This window comes from Bombina bombina, chromosome 7 (assembly GCF_027579735.1).
Source record: "Bombina bombina isolate aBomBom1 chromosome 7, aBomBom1.pri, whole genome shotgun sequence".
In the NCBI taxonomy this organism is placed as follows: Eukaryota; Metazoa; Chordata; class Amphibia; order Anura; family Bombinatoridae; genus Bombina; species Bombina bombina.
In genome coordinates this window covers 368,101,500-368,116,561 of record NC_069505.1, presented here as the reverse complement: position 1 = coordinate 368,116,561, position 15,062 = coordinate 368,101,500, and the positions used below count along the sequence as shown (strand labels likewise).

The 15,062-nt window shown below is 43.1% G+C and overlaps 1 protein-coding gene across 1 annotated transcript in view; it reads left to right on the top strand.

Moving 5' to 3' along the window:
• The window catches only part of DCAF1 (DDB1 and CUL4 associated factor 1), a 638,093-nt gene that overhangs the window by 222,695 nt on the left and 400,336 nt on the right, over nucleotides 1–15,062 (top strand). The window contains exon 4 of the mRNA XM_053721062.1: nucleotides 11,766–11,839. Within this exon, the coding sequence (XP_053577037.1) occupies nucleotides 11,766–11,839 (74 nt within the window). The remainder of the gene's footprint in view (nucleotides 1–11,765; nucleotides 11,840–15,062) is intronic.

Here is a 15,062-nt window from a genome sequence, read left to right as displayed (position 1 = left end):
TTCTCCCCAAGTGTCACAACCTTTAACGCCCGCACAAGCGAAGCCAAGTACTTCTAGTGCGTCTAATTCTTTCACCCTGCAAGATATGGCCGCAGTTATGTCTACCACCCTCACAGAGGTATTATCCAAACTGCCTGGTTTGCAAGGGAAGCACAGTAGGTCTAGTATGAGAGTAAATGCTGAGCCCTCTGACGCTTTATTAGCCATCTCCGATGTACCCTCACAATGTTCTGAATTGGGGGTGGGGGATTTGCTGTCTGAGGGAGAGTTTTCTGATTCAGGAAAGATGTTCCCTCAAACAGACTCAGATATGATGGCTTTTAAGTTTAAGCTTGAACACCTCCGCTTGTTACTCAGGGAGGTTTTAGCGATTCTGGATGATTGTGACCCTATTGTAATTCCACCAGACAAATTGTGTAAAATGGATAGATATCTAGAGGTTCCTCCTTACACTAATGTTTCTCCGGTCCCTAAGAGGATTTCGGACATTGTTACTAACGAATGGGATAGACCAGGCATCTCCCCCTCCTACTTTTAAGAAAATGTTTCCCATATCTGACACCATTCGGGATTCGTGGCAGATGGTCCCTAAGGTGGAGGGAGCTATTTCTACCCTAGCTAAGAGTACAACTATACCTATTGAGGACAGTTGTGCTTTCAAAGATCCTATGGATAAAAAATTAGAGGGGCTTCTAAAGAAAATATTTATTCATCAGGGTTTTCTTCTGCAACCTATAGCGTGCATTGTTCCTGTAACTACTGCAGCTGCTTTTTGGTTTGAGGCTCTAGAGGAGGCTCTTAAGGTTGAGACCCCATTGGATGATATTTTAGATAGAATTAAGGCTCTCAAGCTAGCTAATTCTTATTTTACAGATGCCGCTTTTCAACTGGCTAAATTAGAGGCAAAGAATTCAGTTTTTGCCATTTTAGCATGTAGAGCATTGTGGCTTAAGTCCTGGTCTGCTGATGTGTCATCAAAATCTAAGCTATTAGCTATTCCTTTCAAGGGTAAGACCCTATTCGGACCTGAACTGAAGGAGATCATTTCCGACATCACTGGAGGAAAAGGCCATGCCCTTCCTCAGGATAAGACAAATAGAATGAGGGCCAAACAAAATAATTTTTCTTCCTTTCGAAACTTCAAAGGTGGTCCTGCTACCTCCTCCCCTGCACAAAGCAGGAGGGGAATTTTGCTCAATCCAAGTCAGTCTGGAGACCTAACTAGACCTGGAATAAAGGTAAACAGGCCAAGAAGCCCGGTGCTGCTACCAAGACAGCATGAAGGGGCAGCCCCTGATCCGGGACCGGATCTAGTGGGGGGCAGACTTTCTCTCTTCGCTCAGGCTTTTGCAAGAGACGTTCAGGATTCCTGGGCATTAGAAATTGTGACCCAGGGGTATCTTCTAGAATTCAAAGATTCTCCTCCAAGGGGGAGATTTCATCTTTCACGGTTGTCTGTAAACCAGACAAAAAGAGAGGCGTTTGTACGCTGTGTAGAAGACCTATATACTATGGGTGTAATCTGCCCAGTTCCAAAAGCAGAACAGGGGCAGGGGTTTTATGCCAATCTGTTCGTGGTTCCCAAAAAAGAGGGAACCTTAAGACCGATTTTAGATCTCAAGATCCTAAACAAATTTCTCAGAGTCCCATCTTTCAAGATGGAGACCATTCAGACAATTTTACCAATGATCCAGGAGGGCCAATATATGACCACCGTGGATTTGAAGGATGCGTATCTTCACATTCCTATCCACAAAGATCATCACCAGTTCTTCAGGTTCGCCTTCCTGGACAAGCATTACCAGTTTGTGACTCTTCCTTTCGGGTTGGCCACAGCTCCCAGAATTTTCACAAAGGTGCTAGGGTCCCTTCTGGCGGTTCTAAGGCCGCGGGGCATAGCAGTGGCGCCCTATCTGGACGATATCTTGATTCAGGCGTCAACTTACCAACTAGACAAATCTCACATGGACATCGTGTTGGCTTTTCTCACGGGTGGAAGGTGAACATAAAGAAGAGTTCGTCCCTCTCACAAGAGTTCCATTCCTGGGGACTCTGATAGACTCGATAGACATGGAAATTTTTCTGACGGAGGTCAGAAAATCAAAGATCTTAACCACCTGCCGAGCACTTCATTCCATTCCTGGGCCGTCAGTGGCTCAGTGTATGGAGGTAATTGGACTAATGGTAGAGGCAATGGACATAGTTCCGTTTGCTCGCTTGCATCTCAGACCACTGCAACTATGCATGCTCAGACAGTGGAATGGGGACTATGCAAACTTATCTCCTCAGATAAGTCTGGAATTCCCTAAAGGCACAGGTTGTGTGGACTCAGGAGGAGGCTCTCCTTCCAATAAATATTCTAGAACTGAGAGCGATATTCAACGCGCTTCAGGTGTGGCCTCAGCTGGCTTCGGCCAAATTCATAAGATTCCAGTTGGACAATATCACGACTGTAGCATATATCAATCATCAAGGGGGGAACGAAGAGTTCTCTTGGGATGATAGAGGGGGAACAAAGAGTTCTGTAGGGATGATAGAGGTTTCCAAAATAATTTGATGGGCAGAGACTCACTCTTGCCATCTATGAGCAATCTATATCCCAGGAGTGGAGAACTGGGAAGCGGATTTTCTAAGTCGACAGACTTTTCATCTGGGGGAGTGGTAGCTCCATCCGGAGGTGTTTGCACAATTGATTCTTCAATGGGGCACACCAGAATTGGATCTGATGGCATCTCGTCAGAATGCAAAACTTCCTTGTTACGGGTCCAGATCGAGGGATCCCCAAGCAGTACTGATAGATGCTCTAGCAGTACCTTGGTCGTTCAACCTGGCTTATGTGTTTCCTCCTTTTCCTCTCCTTCCTCGTCTGATTGCCAGAATCAAACAGGAGAGGGCTTCTGTAATTTTGAAAGCACCTGCGTGGCCACGCAGGACTTAGTATGCAGACCTGGTGGAAATGTCATCTCTGCCACCGTGGAAACTACCACTGAGAGACAGGACCTTCTCATTCAAGGTCCGTTCCAGCATCCAAATCTAGTTTCTCTGCGGCTGACTGCCTGGAGATTGAACGCTTGATTTTATCTAAGCGGGGATTCTCTGAGTCGGTCATAGATGCCTTGATTCAGGTTCGAAAGCCTGTCGCTAGGAAAATTTACCATAAGATATGGTGTAAATATCTTTATTGGTGCGAATCCAAAGGCTACTCATGGAGTAAGATCAGGATTCCTAGGATTTTGTCCTTTCTCCAAGAAGGATTGGAGAAGGGGTTATCAGCTAGTTCCCTAAAAGGACAGATATCTGCTTTATGAATTTTACTGCATAAGCGTCTGGCAGATGTTCCAGACGTTCAGTCGTTTTGTCAGGCTTTGGTTAGAATTAAGCCTGTGTTTAAACCTGTTGCTCCGCCATGGAGTTTGAATTTAGTTCTTAAAGTTCTTCAAGGGGTTCCGTTTGAACCTACGCATTCCATAGATATTAAGCTTCTATCTTGGAAAGTTCTGTTTTTAGTTGCTATCTCTTCGGCTCGAAGAGTTTCTGAACTATCTGCATTGCAATGCGACTCGCCTTATCTTGTTTTCCATTCTGATAAGGTGGTTTTACGTACCAAACCTGGATTCCTTCCTAAGGTTGTTACTAATAAGAATATTAATCAGGAAATTGTTGTTCCTTCTCTGTGTCCTAACCCTTCTTCTAAGAAGATGCGTCTGTTACACAACTTGGACGTGGTTCGTGCTTTGAAGTTTTACTTGCAAGCGACCAAAGATTTCCGTCAAACATCTTCTCTGTTTGTTGTCTATTCTGGAAATCGTAGAGGTCAAAAAGTTACGGCTACCTCTCTTTCTTTTTGGCTGAAAAGCATCATCCATTTGGCATACGAGACTGCTGGACAGCAGCCTCCTGAAAGGATTACAGCTCACTCTTTTAGAGCGGTGGCTTCCACATGGGCTTTTAAAAACAATGCTTCTGTTGAACAGATTTGTAAGGCTGCAACTTGGTCTTCCCTTCATACCTTTCCCAAATTTTCCAAATTTGATACTTTTGCTTCTTCGGAGGCTGTTTTTGGGAGAAAAGTTCTTCAAGCAGTGGTGCATTCTGTTTAGGCATCTGTCTTGTCCCTCCTGTTCATCCGTCTCCTGTAGCTTTGGTATTGTATCCCACAAGTAAAGGATGAATCCGTGGACTCGTCGTATCTTATAGAAGAAAAGTAAATTTATGCTTACCTGATAAATTGATTTCTTCTGTGATACGACAAGTCCACGGCCAGCCCTGTCATTTTAAGACAGATTATATTTTTTTGATTTAAAACTTGTCACCTCTTCTCCTTTTAATTTCTCCTTTTTCTTCCTATACCTTCGGTCGAATGACTGGGGGGTGGAGTCAAGGGAGGAGCTATATAGACAGCTCTGCGGTGGTGCTCTTTGCCACTTCCTGTTAGCAGGAGGATAATATCCCACAAGTGAAGGATGAATCCGTGGACTCATCGTATCATAGAAGAAATCAATTTATCAGGTAAGCATAAATTTACTTTTTTGCCCCACTGTAGTTGTTCCTTCTTTGTGTCCTAACCCCTCTTCCTCTGTGGAGTGGTTACTTCATAATTTGGATGTGGTTCGGGCCTTTAAGTTTTATCTTCAGGCTACGAAGGATTTCAGACAGACTACATCTCTTTTTATGGTGTATTCATGGAAATGTAAGGGGCAGAATGCCTCTTCCACTTCTTTGTCCTTTTGGTTAAGGAGCATGATCCGCTTGGCTTACGAGACAGCGGGACATAAGCCGCCTCAGAGGATCACGGCTCATTCAACTAGAGCTGTGGCGTCTTCTTAGGCCTTTAAAATGAGGCCTCTATGGAGCTACCTGGTCCTCCTTACATACTTTTACTAAGTTTTACAAATTTGACATTTTTGCTTCATCAGAAGCTGTTTTTGGGAGAAAGGTTTTACATGCTGTGGTGCCCTGATGTTAGGGTCCGCCTCCCTTTTTACCCTCCCGTGTATCATTCAGTGTCCTCTAGAGGGTATTGTTTCCCACAAGTAATGAATGATGCCGTGGACTCTCCTCTCCTTTAGATGGAAAGCATAAATTATGCTTACCTGATAATTTAATTTCTCCAACATAGGTGTGTCCGGTCCACGGCGTCATCCTTACTTGTGGGATATTCTCTTCCCCAACAGGAAATGGCAAAGAGCCCAGCAAAGCTGGTCACATGATCCCTCCTAGGCTCCGCCTACCCCAGTCATTCTCTTTGCCGTTGTACAGGCAACATTTCCACGGAGATGGCTTAGAGTTTTTTAGTGTTTAACTGTAGTTTTTATTATTCAATCAAGAGTTTGTTATTTTAAAATAGTGCTGGTATGTACTATTTACTCTGAAACAGAAAAGAGATGAAGATTTCTGTTTGTATGAGGAAAATGATTTTAGCAACCGTTACTAAAATCCATGGCTGTTCCACACAGGACTGTTGAGAGGAATTAACTTCAGTTGGGGGAACAGTGAGCAGTCTTTTGCTGCTTGAGGTATGACACATTCTAACAAGACGATGTAATGCTGGAAGCTGTCATTTTCCCTATGGGATCCGGTAAGCCATGTTTATTCAGAAAGTAAATAAGGGCTTCACAAGGGCTTATTAAGACTGTAGACTTTTTCTGGGCTAAATCGATTCATATATTACACATATTTAGCCTTGAGGAATCATTTAATCTGGGTATTTTGATAAAATAATATCGGCAGGCACTGTTTTAGACACCTTATTCTTTAGGGGCTTTCCCTAATCATAGGCAGAGCCTCATTTTCGCGCCGGTATTGCGCACTTGTTTTTGAGAGGCATGACATGCAGTCGCATGTGTGAGGAGCTCTGATACATAGAAAAGACTTTTTGAAGGCGTCATTTGGTATCGTATTCCCCTTTGGGCTTGGTTGGGTCTCAGCAAAGCAGATACCAGGGACTGTAAAGGGGTTAAAGTTAAAAACGGCTCCGGTTCCGTTATCTTAAGGGTTAAAGCTTCCAAATTTGGTGTGCAATACTTTTAAGGCTTTAAGACACTGGTGAAATTTTGGTGAATTTTGAACAATTCCTTCATACTTTTTCGCAATTGCAGTAATAAAGTGTGTTCAGTTTAAAATTTAAAGTGACAGTAACGGTTTTATTTTAAAACGTTTTTTGTACTTTGTTATCAAGTTTATGCCTGTTTAACATGTCTGAACTACCAGATAGACTGTGTTCTGAATGTGGGGAAGCCAGGGTTCCTTCTCATTTAAATAAATGTGATTTATGTGACACTGAAAATGATGCCCAAGATGATTCCTCAAGTGAGGGGAGTAAGCATGGTACTGCATCATTCCCTCCTTCGTCTACACGAGTCTTGCCCACTCAGGAGGCCCCTAGTACATCTAGCGCGCCAATACTCCTTACTATGCAACAATTAACGGCTGTAATGGATAATTCTATCAAAAACATTTTAGCCAAAATGCCCACTTATCAGCGTAAGCGCGACTGCTCTGTTTTAGATACTGAAGAGCATGAGGACGCTGATGATAATGGTTCTGAAATGCCCCTACACCAGTCTGAGGGGGCCAGGGAGGTTTTGTCTGAGGGAGAAATTTCAGATTCAGGGAAAATTTCTCAACAAGCTGAACCCGATGTGATTACATTTAAATTTAAGTTGGAACATCTCCGCGCTCTGCTTAAGGAGGTGTTATCCACTCTGGATGATTGTGAGAATTTGATCATCCCAGAGAAACTATGTAAAATGGACAAGTTCCTAGAGGTCCCGGGGCTCCCAGAAGCTTTTCCTATACCCAAGCGGGTGGCGGACATTGTAAATAAAGAATGGGAAAGGCCCGGTATACCTTTCGTCCCTCCCCCCATATTTAAAAAATTGTTTCCTATGGTCGACCCCAGAAAGGACTTATGGCAGACAGTCCCCAAGGTCGAGGGAGCGGTTTCTACTTTAAACAAACGCACCACTATACCCATAGAAGATAGTTGTGCTTTCAAAGATCCTATGGATAAAAAATTAGAAGGTTTGCTTAAAAAGATGTTTGTTCAGCAAGGTTACCTTCTACAACCAATTTCATGCATTGTCCCTGTCACTACAGCCGCGTGTTTCTGGTTCGATGAACTAGTTAAGGCGATCGATAGTGATTCTCCTCCTTATGAGGAGATTATGGACAGAATCCGTGCTCTCAAATTGGCTAATTCTTTCACCCTAGACGCCACTTTGCAATTGGCTAGGTTAGCGGCGAAAAATTCTGGGTTTGCTATTGTGGCGCGCAGAGCGCTTTGGTTGAAATCTTGGTCAGCGGATGCGTCTTCCAAGAACAAACTACTTAACATTCCTTTCAAGGGGAAAACACTGTTTGGCCCTGACTTGAAAGAGATTATCTCTGATATCACTGGGGGTAAGGGCCACGCCCTTCCTCAGGATAGGTCTTTCAAGGCCAAAAATAAACCTAATTTTCGTCCCTTTCGTAGAAACGGACCAGCCCCAAGTGCTACGTCCTCTAAACAAGAGGGTAATACTTCTCAAGCCAAGCCAGCCTGGAGACCAATGCAAGGCTGGAACAAGGGAAAGCAGGCCAAGAAACCTGCCACTGCTACCAAGACAGCATGAAATGTTGGCCCCCGATCCGGGACCGGATCTGGTGGGGGGCAGACTCTCTCTCTTCGCTCAGGCTTGGGCAAGAGATGTTCTGGATCCTTGGGCACTAGAAATAGTCTCCCAAGGTTATCTTCTGGAATTCAAGGGACTTCCCCCAAGGGGGAGGTTCCACAGGTCTCAATTGTCTTCAGACCACATAAAAAGACAGGCATTCTTACATTGTGTAGAAGACCTGCTAAAAATGGGAGTAATTCATCCTGTTCCATTAGGAGAACAAGGGATGGGGTTCTACTCCAATCTGTTCATAGTTCCCAAAAAAGAGGGAACGTTCAGACCAATCTTAGATCTCAAGATCTTAAACAAGTTTCTCAAGGTTCCATCGTTCAAGATGGAAACTATTCGAACAATTCTTCCTTCCATCCAGGAAGGTCAATTCATGACCACGGTGGATTTAAAGGATGCGTATCTACATATTCCTATCCACAAGGAACATCATCGGTTCCTAAGGTTCGCATTCCTGGACAAGCATTACCAGTTCGTGGCGCTTCCTTTCGGATTAGCCACTGCTCCAAGGATTTTCACAAAGGTACTAGGGTCCCTTCTAGCGGTGCTAAGACCAAGGGGCATTGCAGTAGTACCTTACTTGGACGACATTCTGATTCAAGCGTCGTCCCTTCCTCAAGCAAAGGCTCACACGGACATAGTCCTGGCCTTTCTCAGATCTCACGGATGGAAAGTGAACGTGGAAAAGAGTTCTCTATCTCCGTCGACAAGGGTTCCCTTCTTGGGAACAATAATAGACTCCTTAGAAATGAGGATTTTTCTGACAGAGGCCAGAAAATCAAAACTTCTAAACTCTTGTCGGACACTTCTTTCCGTTCCTCTTCCTTCCATAGCGCAGTGCATGGAAGTAATAGGTTTGATGGTAGCGGCAATGGACATAGTTCCTTTTGCGCGCATTCATCTAAGACCATTACAACTGTGCATGCTCACACAGTGGAATGGGGATTATACAGACTTGTCTCCGAAGATACAAGTAAATCAGAGGACCAGAGACTCACTCCGCTGGTGGCTGTCCCTGGACAACCTGTCACAAGGGATGACCTTCCGCAGACCAGAGTGGGTCATTGTCACGACCGACGCCAGTCTGATGGGCTGGGGCGCGGTCTGGGGATCCCTGAAAGCTCAGGGTCTTTGGTCTCGGGAAGAATCTCTTCTACCGATAAACATTCTGGAACTGAGAGCGATATTCAATGCTCTCAAGGCTTGGCCTCAGCTAGCAAAGGCCAAGTTCATACGGTTTCAATCAGACAACATGACGACTGTTGCGTACATCAACCATCAGGGGGGAACAAGGAGTTCCCTGGCGATGGAAGAAGTGACCAAAATCATTCAGTGGGCGGAGACTCGCTCCTGCCACCTGTCTGCAATCCACATCCCAGGAGTGGAAAATTGGGAAGCGGATTTTCTGAGTCGTCAGACATTGCATCCGGGGGAGTGGGAACTCCATCCGGAAATCTTTGCCCAAATCACTCAACTGTGGGGCATTCCAGACATGGATCTGATGGCCTCTCGTCAGAACTTCAAGGTTCCTTGCTATGGGTCCAGATCCAGGGATCCCAAGGCGACTCTAGTAGATGCACTAGTAGCACCTTGGACCTTCAAACTAGCTTATGTATTCCCGCCGTTTCCTCTCATCCCCAGGCTGGTAGCCAGGATCCATCAGGAGAGGGCGTCGGTGATCTTGATAGCTCCTGCGTGGCCACGCAGGACTTGGTATGCAGATCTGGTGAATATGTCATCGGCTCCACCATGGAAGCTACCTTTGAGACGAGACCTTCTTGTTCAAGGTCCGTTCGTACATCCGAATCTGGTCTCACTCCAGCTGACTGCTTGGAGATTGAACGCTTGATTTTATCAAAACGAGGGTTCTCAGATTCTGTTATTGATACTCTTGTTCAGGCCAGAAAGCCTGTAACTAGAAAAATTTACCACAAAATATGGAAAAAATATATCTGTTGGTGTGAATCTAAAGGATTCCCCTGGGACAAGGTAAAGATTCCTAAGATTCTATCTTTTCTCCAAGAAGGATTGGAGAAAGGGTTATCTGCAAGTTCCTTGAAGGGACAGATTTCTGCCTTGTCTGTGTTACTTCACAAAAAGCTGGCAGCTGTGCCAGATGTTCAAGCCTTTGTTCAGGCTCTGGTTAGAATCAAGCCTGTTTACAAACCTTTGACTCCTCCTTGGAGTCTCAACTTAGTTCTTTCAGTTCTTCAGGGGGTTCCGTTTGAACCCTTACATTCCGTTGATATTAAGTTATTATCTTGGAAAGTTTTGTTTTTGGTTGCAATTTCTTCTGCTAGAAGAGTTTCAGAATTATCTGCTCTGCAGTGTTCTCCTCCTTATCTGGTGTTCCATGCAGATAAGGTGGTTTTACGTACTAAACCTGGTTTTCTTCCGAAAGTTGTTTCTAACAAAAACATTAACCAGGAGATAGTCGTGCCTTCTTTGTGTCCGAAACCTGTTTCGAAGAAGGAGCGTTTGTTGCACAATTTGGATGTTGTTCGCGCTCTAAAATTCTATTTAGATGCTACAAAGGATTTTAGACAAACATCTTCCTTGTTTGTTGTTTATTCTGGTAAAAGGAGAGGTCAAAAAGCAACTTCTACCTCTCTCTCTTTTTGGATTAAAAGCATCATCAGATTGGCTTACGAGACTGCCGGACGGCAGCCTCCTGAAAGAATCACAGCTCATTCCACTAGGGCTGTGGCTTCCACATGGGCCTTCAAGAACGAGGCTTCTGTTGATCAGATATGTAGGGCAGCGACTTGGTCTTCACTGCACACTTTTACCAAATTTTATAAGTTTGATACTTTTGCTTCTTCTGAGGCTGTTTTTGGGAGAAAGGTTTTGCAAGCCGTGGTGCCTTCCATTTAGGTGACCTGATTTGCTCCCTCCCTTCATCCGTGTCCTAAAGCTTTGGTATTGGTTCCCACAAGTAAGGATGACGCCGTGGACCGGACACACCTATGTTGGAGAAAACAGAATTTATGTTTGCCTGATAAATTACTTTCTCCAACGGTGTGTCCGGTCCACGGCCCGCCCTGGTTTTTTAATCAGGTCTGATGATTTATTTTCTTTAACTACAGTCACCACGGTATCATATGGTTTCTCCTATGCAAATATTCCTCCTTAACGTCGGTCGAATGACTGGGGTAGGCGGAGCCTAGGAGGGATCATGTGACCAGCTTTGCTGGGCTCTTTGCCATTTCCTGTTGGGGAAGAGAATATCCCACAAGTAAGGATGACGCCGTGGACCGGACACACCGTTGGAGAAAGTAATTTATCAGGTAAACATAAATTCTGTTTTCCATCGTGGGGAGGAGAGTCCACGGCTCCCTCCTGTTTCTCCGGTTGGCGGACCTAAATTTAGTTCTTCTAGCACCATTTATACCCTGATATTTCTCCTACTGTTCCTTGTTCCCTTGGCAGAATGACTGGGGGATAGGGGAAGTAGGGGGGGTTTCTTTGCCTCCTCCTGGTGACCAGGTTCTGAATTCCCACAAGTAATGAATGATGCTGTGGACTCTCCTCCCCCCGATGGAAATTAAATTATCAAGTAAGCATAATTTATGTTTTCATGCTTCTGATAGAGCAGCAATTTTAAGCAACTTTCTAATTTACTCCTATTATCAGTTTTGCTTTGTTCTCTTGGTATCTTTATTTAAGAAAGCAAGAATGTAAGCTTAGGAGCCGGCCCATTTTTGGTTCAGCACCTGGGTAGCGCTTGCTGATTGGTGTCTACGTTTTAGATACCAATCAGCAAGCACTACCTGGGTGCTTATCCAAAAATAGGCTTGCTCCTAAGCTTACATTTCTGCTTTTAAAAAACAAAAAAGCTACCAAGAGAATGAAGAAAGATGGATACTAGGAGTAAAATAGAAAGTTGCTTAAAATTGAGTGATTTCCCTTTCCTTTGTGTCCATTTACTAAGTAGTTTGTGCTCTGGTTGGATTTTAGTGCATCAGTCTTTGGAGTCATGAGGTGACAAAATTACAACATTTCTGCTTATCACAATTGAGAAAAAAAAACAAACAGATCAGCAACTTTTGTGTTCTGGGTGTTGCATCTGCTTAACCATATACTTGCTTTATTTTTCCTCAGGGCGTGCAAACCCAGAGTGCATGCTGGGACACCTATTACGCATCCTTTTTAAAAATGACGACTTCATGAATGCGGTAAGTTCTGTATGTTAAATTATTGGCTATTGTAATCAACAGGCTGCAGTTTACACTAACTTCTTTTGTTTTTCTTGATGAACTCTGTTTCTTTGGCTCTATTCTCTTTATCATCCTCATGTTTCCAGCATGTAGTGTTTACTTAATTTCTACGTTTTTATTTACTTTTTCCCGGCTATCTGATGCCGAATCACTTAGGTTTGTTTCTTGCCTATAGCTGTCAGGATCAAAACTCAACATAATTTAATTACATTGTTAGAAAAGTCATAATTAGACACATTCCTTCTCATGTTATCCTTTGCTGAAAGGTTTATCTAGGTAAACTCAGGATCAGCAAAGAACCTAGGTTGTAGCTGCTGATTGGTGGCTGCAAATATATACAGATTGTCATTGACTCACCCATGTGTTCAATTAGAAACCAGTAGTGCTTTGCTGCTCCTTCAACAAATGATACCAAGAGAATGTAGGAAGTTTGATAATAGAAGTAAAATGGAAAGTTGTTTAATATTGTATGTTCTACCTAAATAATGAAAACATTTTTGGGTTTTTTTATGTCCCTTCAAATTAAAATTAGATATCTGAATAGAATTTGTGAAGAAAAGTAATGTCTTCTCTCCTCTCTACTCTTCTACTGCCCATGTGTGAACAACAATGCACATTCATACACCATATAATAGTACAAGGATATGATTGGTTACCAAGGCGCGATGGATTGATTATTGAAAAATGCTTATAAGATTTGAAGCTGTACGTTCATGCCACTTACATTCCCTTTAATAAACTCCCTTTAGTTGCTATCTCTCCAGCTAGTGAAGACTTTTTTGTAGCTTTCTGTGGTTTTGTTGTCACAGAAGTGCAGTTCGCTCCATTACCCATATAGCTGCTTAGTCCATGGATCATCTTAATTACTAAAGGGATATTCACCTCCTGGTCAGCAGGAGGTGGCAAAGAGCACCACAGCAAAGCTGTTAAATAGCTCCTCCCTTCCCTCCCACCCCAGTCATTCTCCTTGCCTACGTTAGTGCTATGAAGTGGTAAAGTTTAGGTGTTAGAAAAGATTCAATCAAGAGTTTATTATTTAAAGTCCATATCAGTCTCTTCAGTAGAGCAGTGGTGGCTTTAGAGCAATGGGAACTGGTGGGACATAATTTTCACTGCGCCTCTCATAATTTTTATGCTGCCCTGTTTTTGAAAGTCTGAGGGGTAAATACTCAGCACTTTTTTTCCACAGGCCCATGTGAGAGGGAGGACCTCGCAAGCCGGGTGAGCTGCCTTACTGCCGGGCAGATTTCTAAGGTAAGTGTTAAATGTTATTTTCCGGGGATACATGCACAGAAAAATTGGCACTTTATATATTTTCATGGACACTAGATGACATTATCCCTAGAGAGTGAGGATATGTTATTGGGCAGTGACTGGAGGACGTGGAGAAGTGGCTCTATTTTTATTTCTCTTGTTAAATGTATCCAGTCCACGGATCATCCATTACTTGTGGGATATTCTCCTTCCCAACAGGAAGTTGCAAGAGGATCACCCACAGCAGAGCTGCTATATTGCTCCTCCCCTCACTGCCATATCCAGTCATTCTCTTGCAACTCTCAACTAAGATGGAGGTCGTAAGAGGACTGTGGTGTTTTATACTTAGTTTATTTCTTCAATCAAAAGTTTATTTTTAAATGGTACCGGAGTGTATTGTTTATCTCAGGCAGTATTTAGAAGAAGAATCTGCCTGCGTTTTCAATGATCTTAGCAGAAGTAACTAAGATCCTTTGCTGTTCTCACATATTCTGAGGTGTGAGGTAACTTCAGAGGGGGAATAGCGTGCAGGTTTTCCTGTAATAAGGTATGTGCAGTTAAAATATTTTTCTAGGGATGGAATTTGCTAGAAAATGCTGCTGATACAGAAGTAATGTAAGTAAAGCCTTAAATGCAGTGATAGCGACTGGTATCAGGCTTATTAATAGAGATACATACTCTTATAAAAGTGTATTTCTTTCATGTAATTAGCAAGAGTCCATGAGCTAGTGACATATGGGATATACATTCCTACCAGGAGGGGCAAAGTTTCCCAAACCTCAAAATGCCTATAAATACACCCCTCACCACACCCACAATTCAGTTTTACAAACTTTGCCTCCGATGGAGGTGGTGAAGTAAGTTTGTGCTAGATTCTACTTTGATATGCGCTCCGCAGCAAGTTGGAGCCCGGTTTTCCTCTCAGCGTGCAGTGAATGTCAGAGGGATGTGAGGAGAGTATTGCCTATTTGAATGCAGTGATCTCCTTCTACGGGGTCTATTTCATAGGTTCTCTGTTATCGGTCGTAGAGATTCATCTCTTACCTCCCTTTTCAGATCGACGATATACTCTTATATATACCATTACCTCTGCTGATTCTCGTTTCAGTACTGGTTTGGCTTTCTACAAACATGTAGATGAGTGTCCTGGGGTAAGTAAATCTTATTTTCTGTGACACTCTAAGCTATGGTTGGGCACTTTGTTTATAAAGTTCTAAATATATGTATTCAAACATTTATTTGCCTTGACTCAGAATGTTCAACTTTCCTTATTTTCAGACAGTCAGTTTCATATTTGGGATAATGCATTTGATTTAATCATTTTTTCTTACCTTCAAAAATTTGACTCTTCCCTGTGGGCTGTTAGGCTCGCGGGGGCTGAAAATGCTTCATTTTTTGACGTTATTTCGCGCCAAAAATGTCGGCGTTCCGGATGTGGCGTCATTTTTGGCGCCAAAAGCATTTAGGCGCCAAATAATGTGGGCGTCTTATTTGGCGCGAAAAAATATGGGCGTCGCTTTTGTCTCCACATTATTTAAGTCTCATTTTTTATTGCTTCTGGTTGCTAGAAGCTTGTTCTTTGGCATTTTTTCCCATTCCTGAAACTGTCATTTAAGGAATTTGATCAATTTTGCTTTATATATATATGTTGTTTTTTCTCTTACATATTGCAAGATGTCTCACGTTGCATCTGAGTCAGAAGATACTACAGGAAAATCGCTGTCAAGTGCTGAATCTACCAAAGCTAAGTGTATCTGCTGTAAACTTTTGGTAGCTATTTCTCCAGCTGTTGTTTGTATTGATTGTCATGACAAACTTGTTAAAGCAGATAATATTTCCTTTAGTAAAGTACCATTGCCTGTTGCAGTTCCTTCAACATCTAAGGTGCAGAATGTTCCTGATAATATAAGAGATTTTGTTTCTGAAT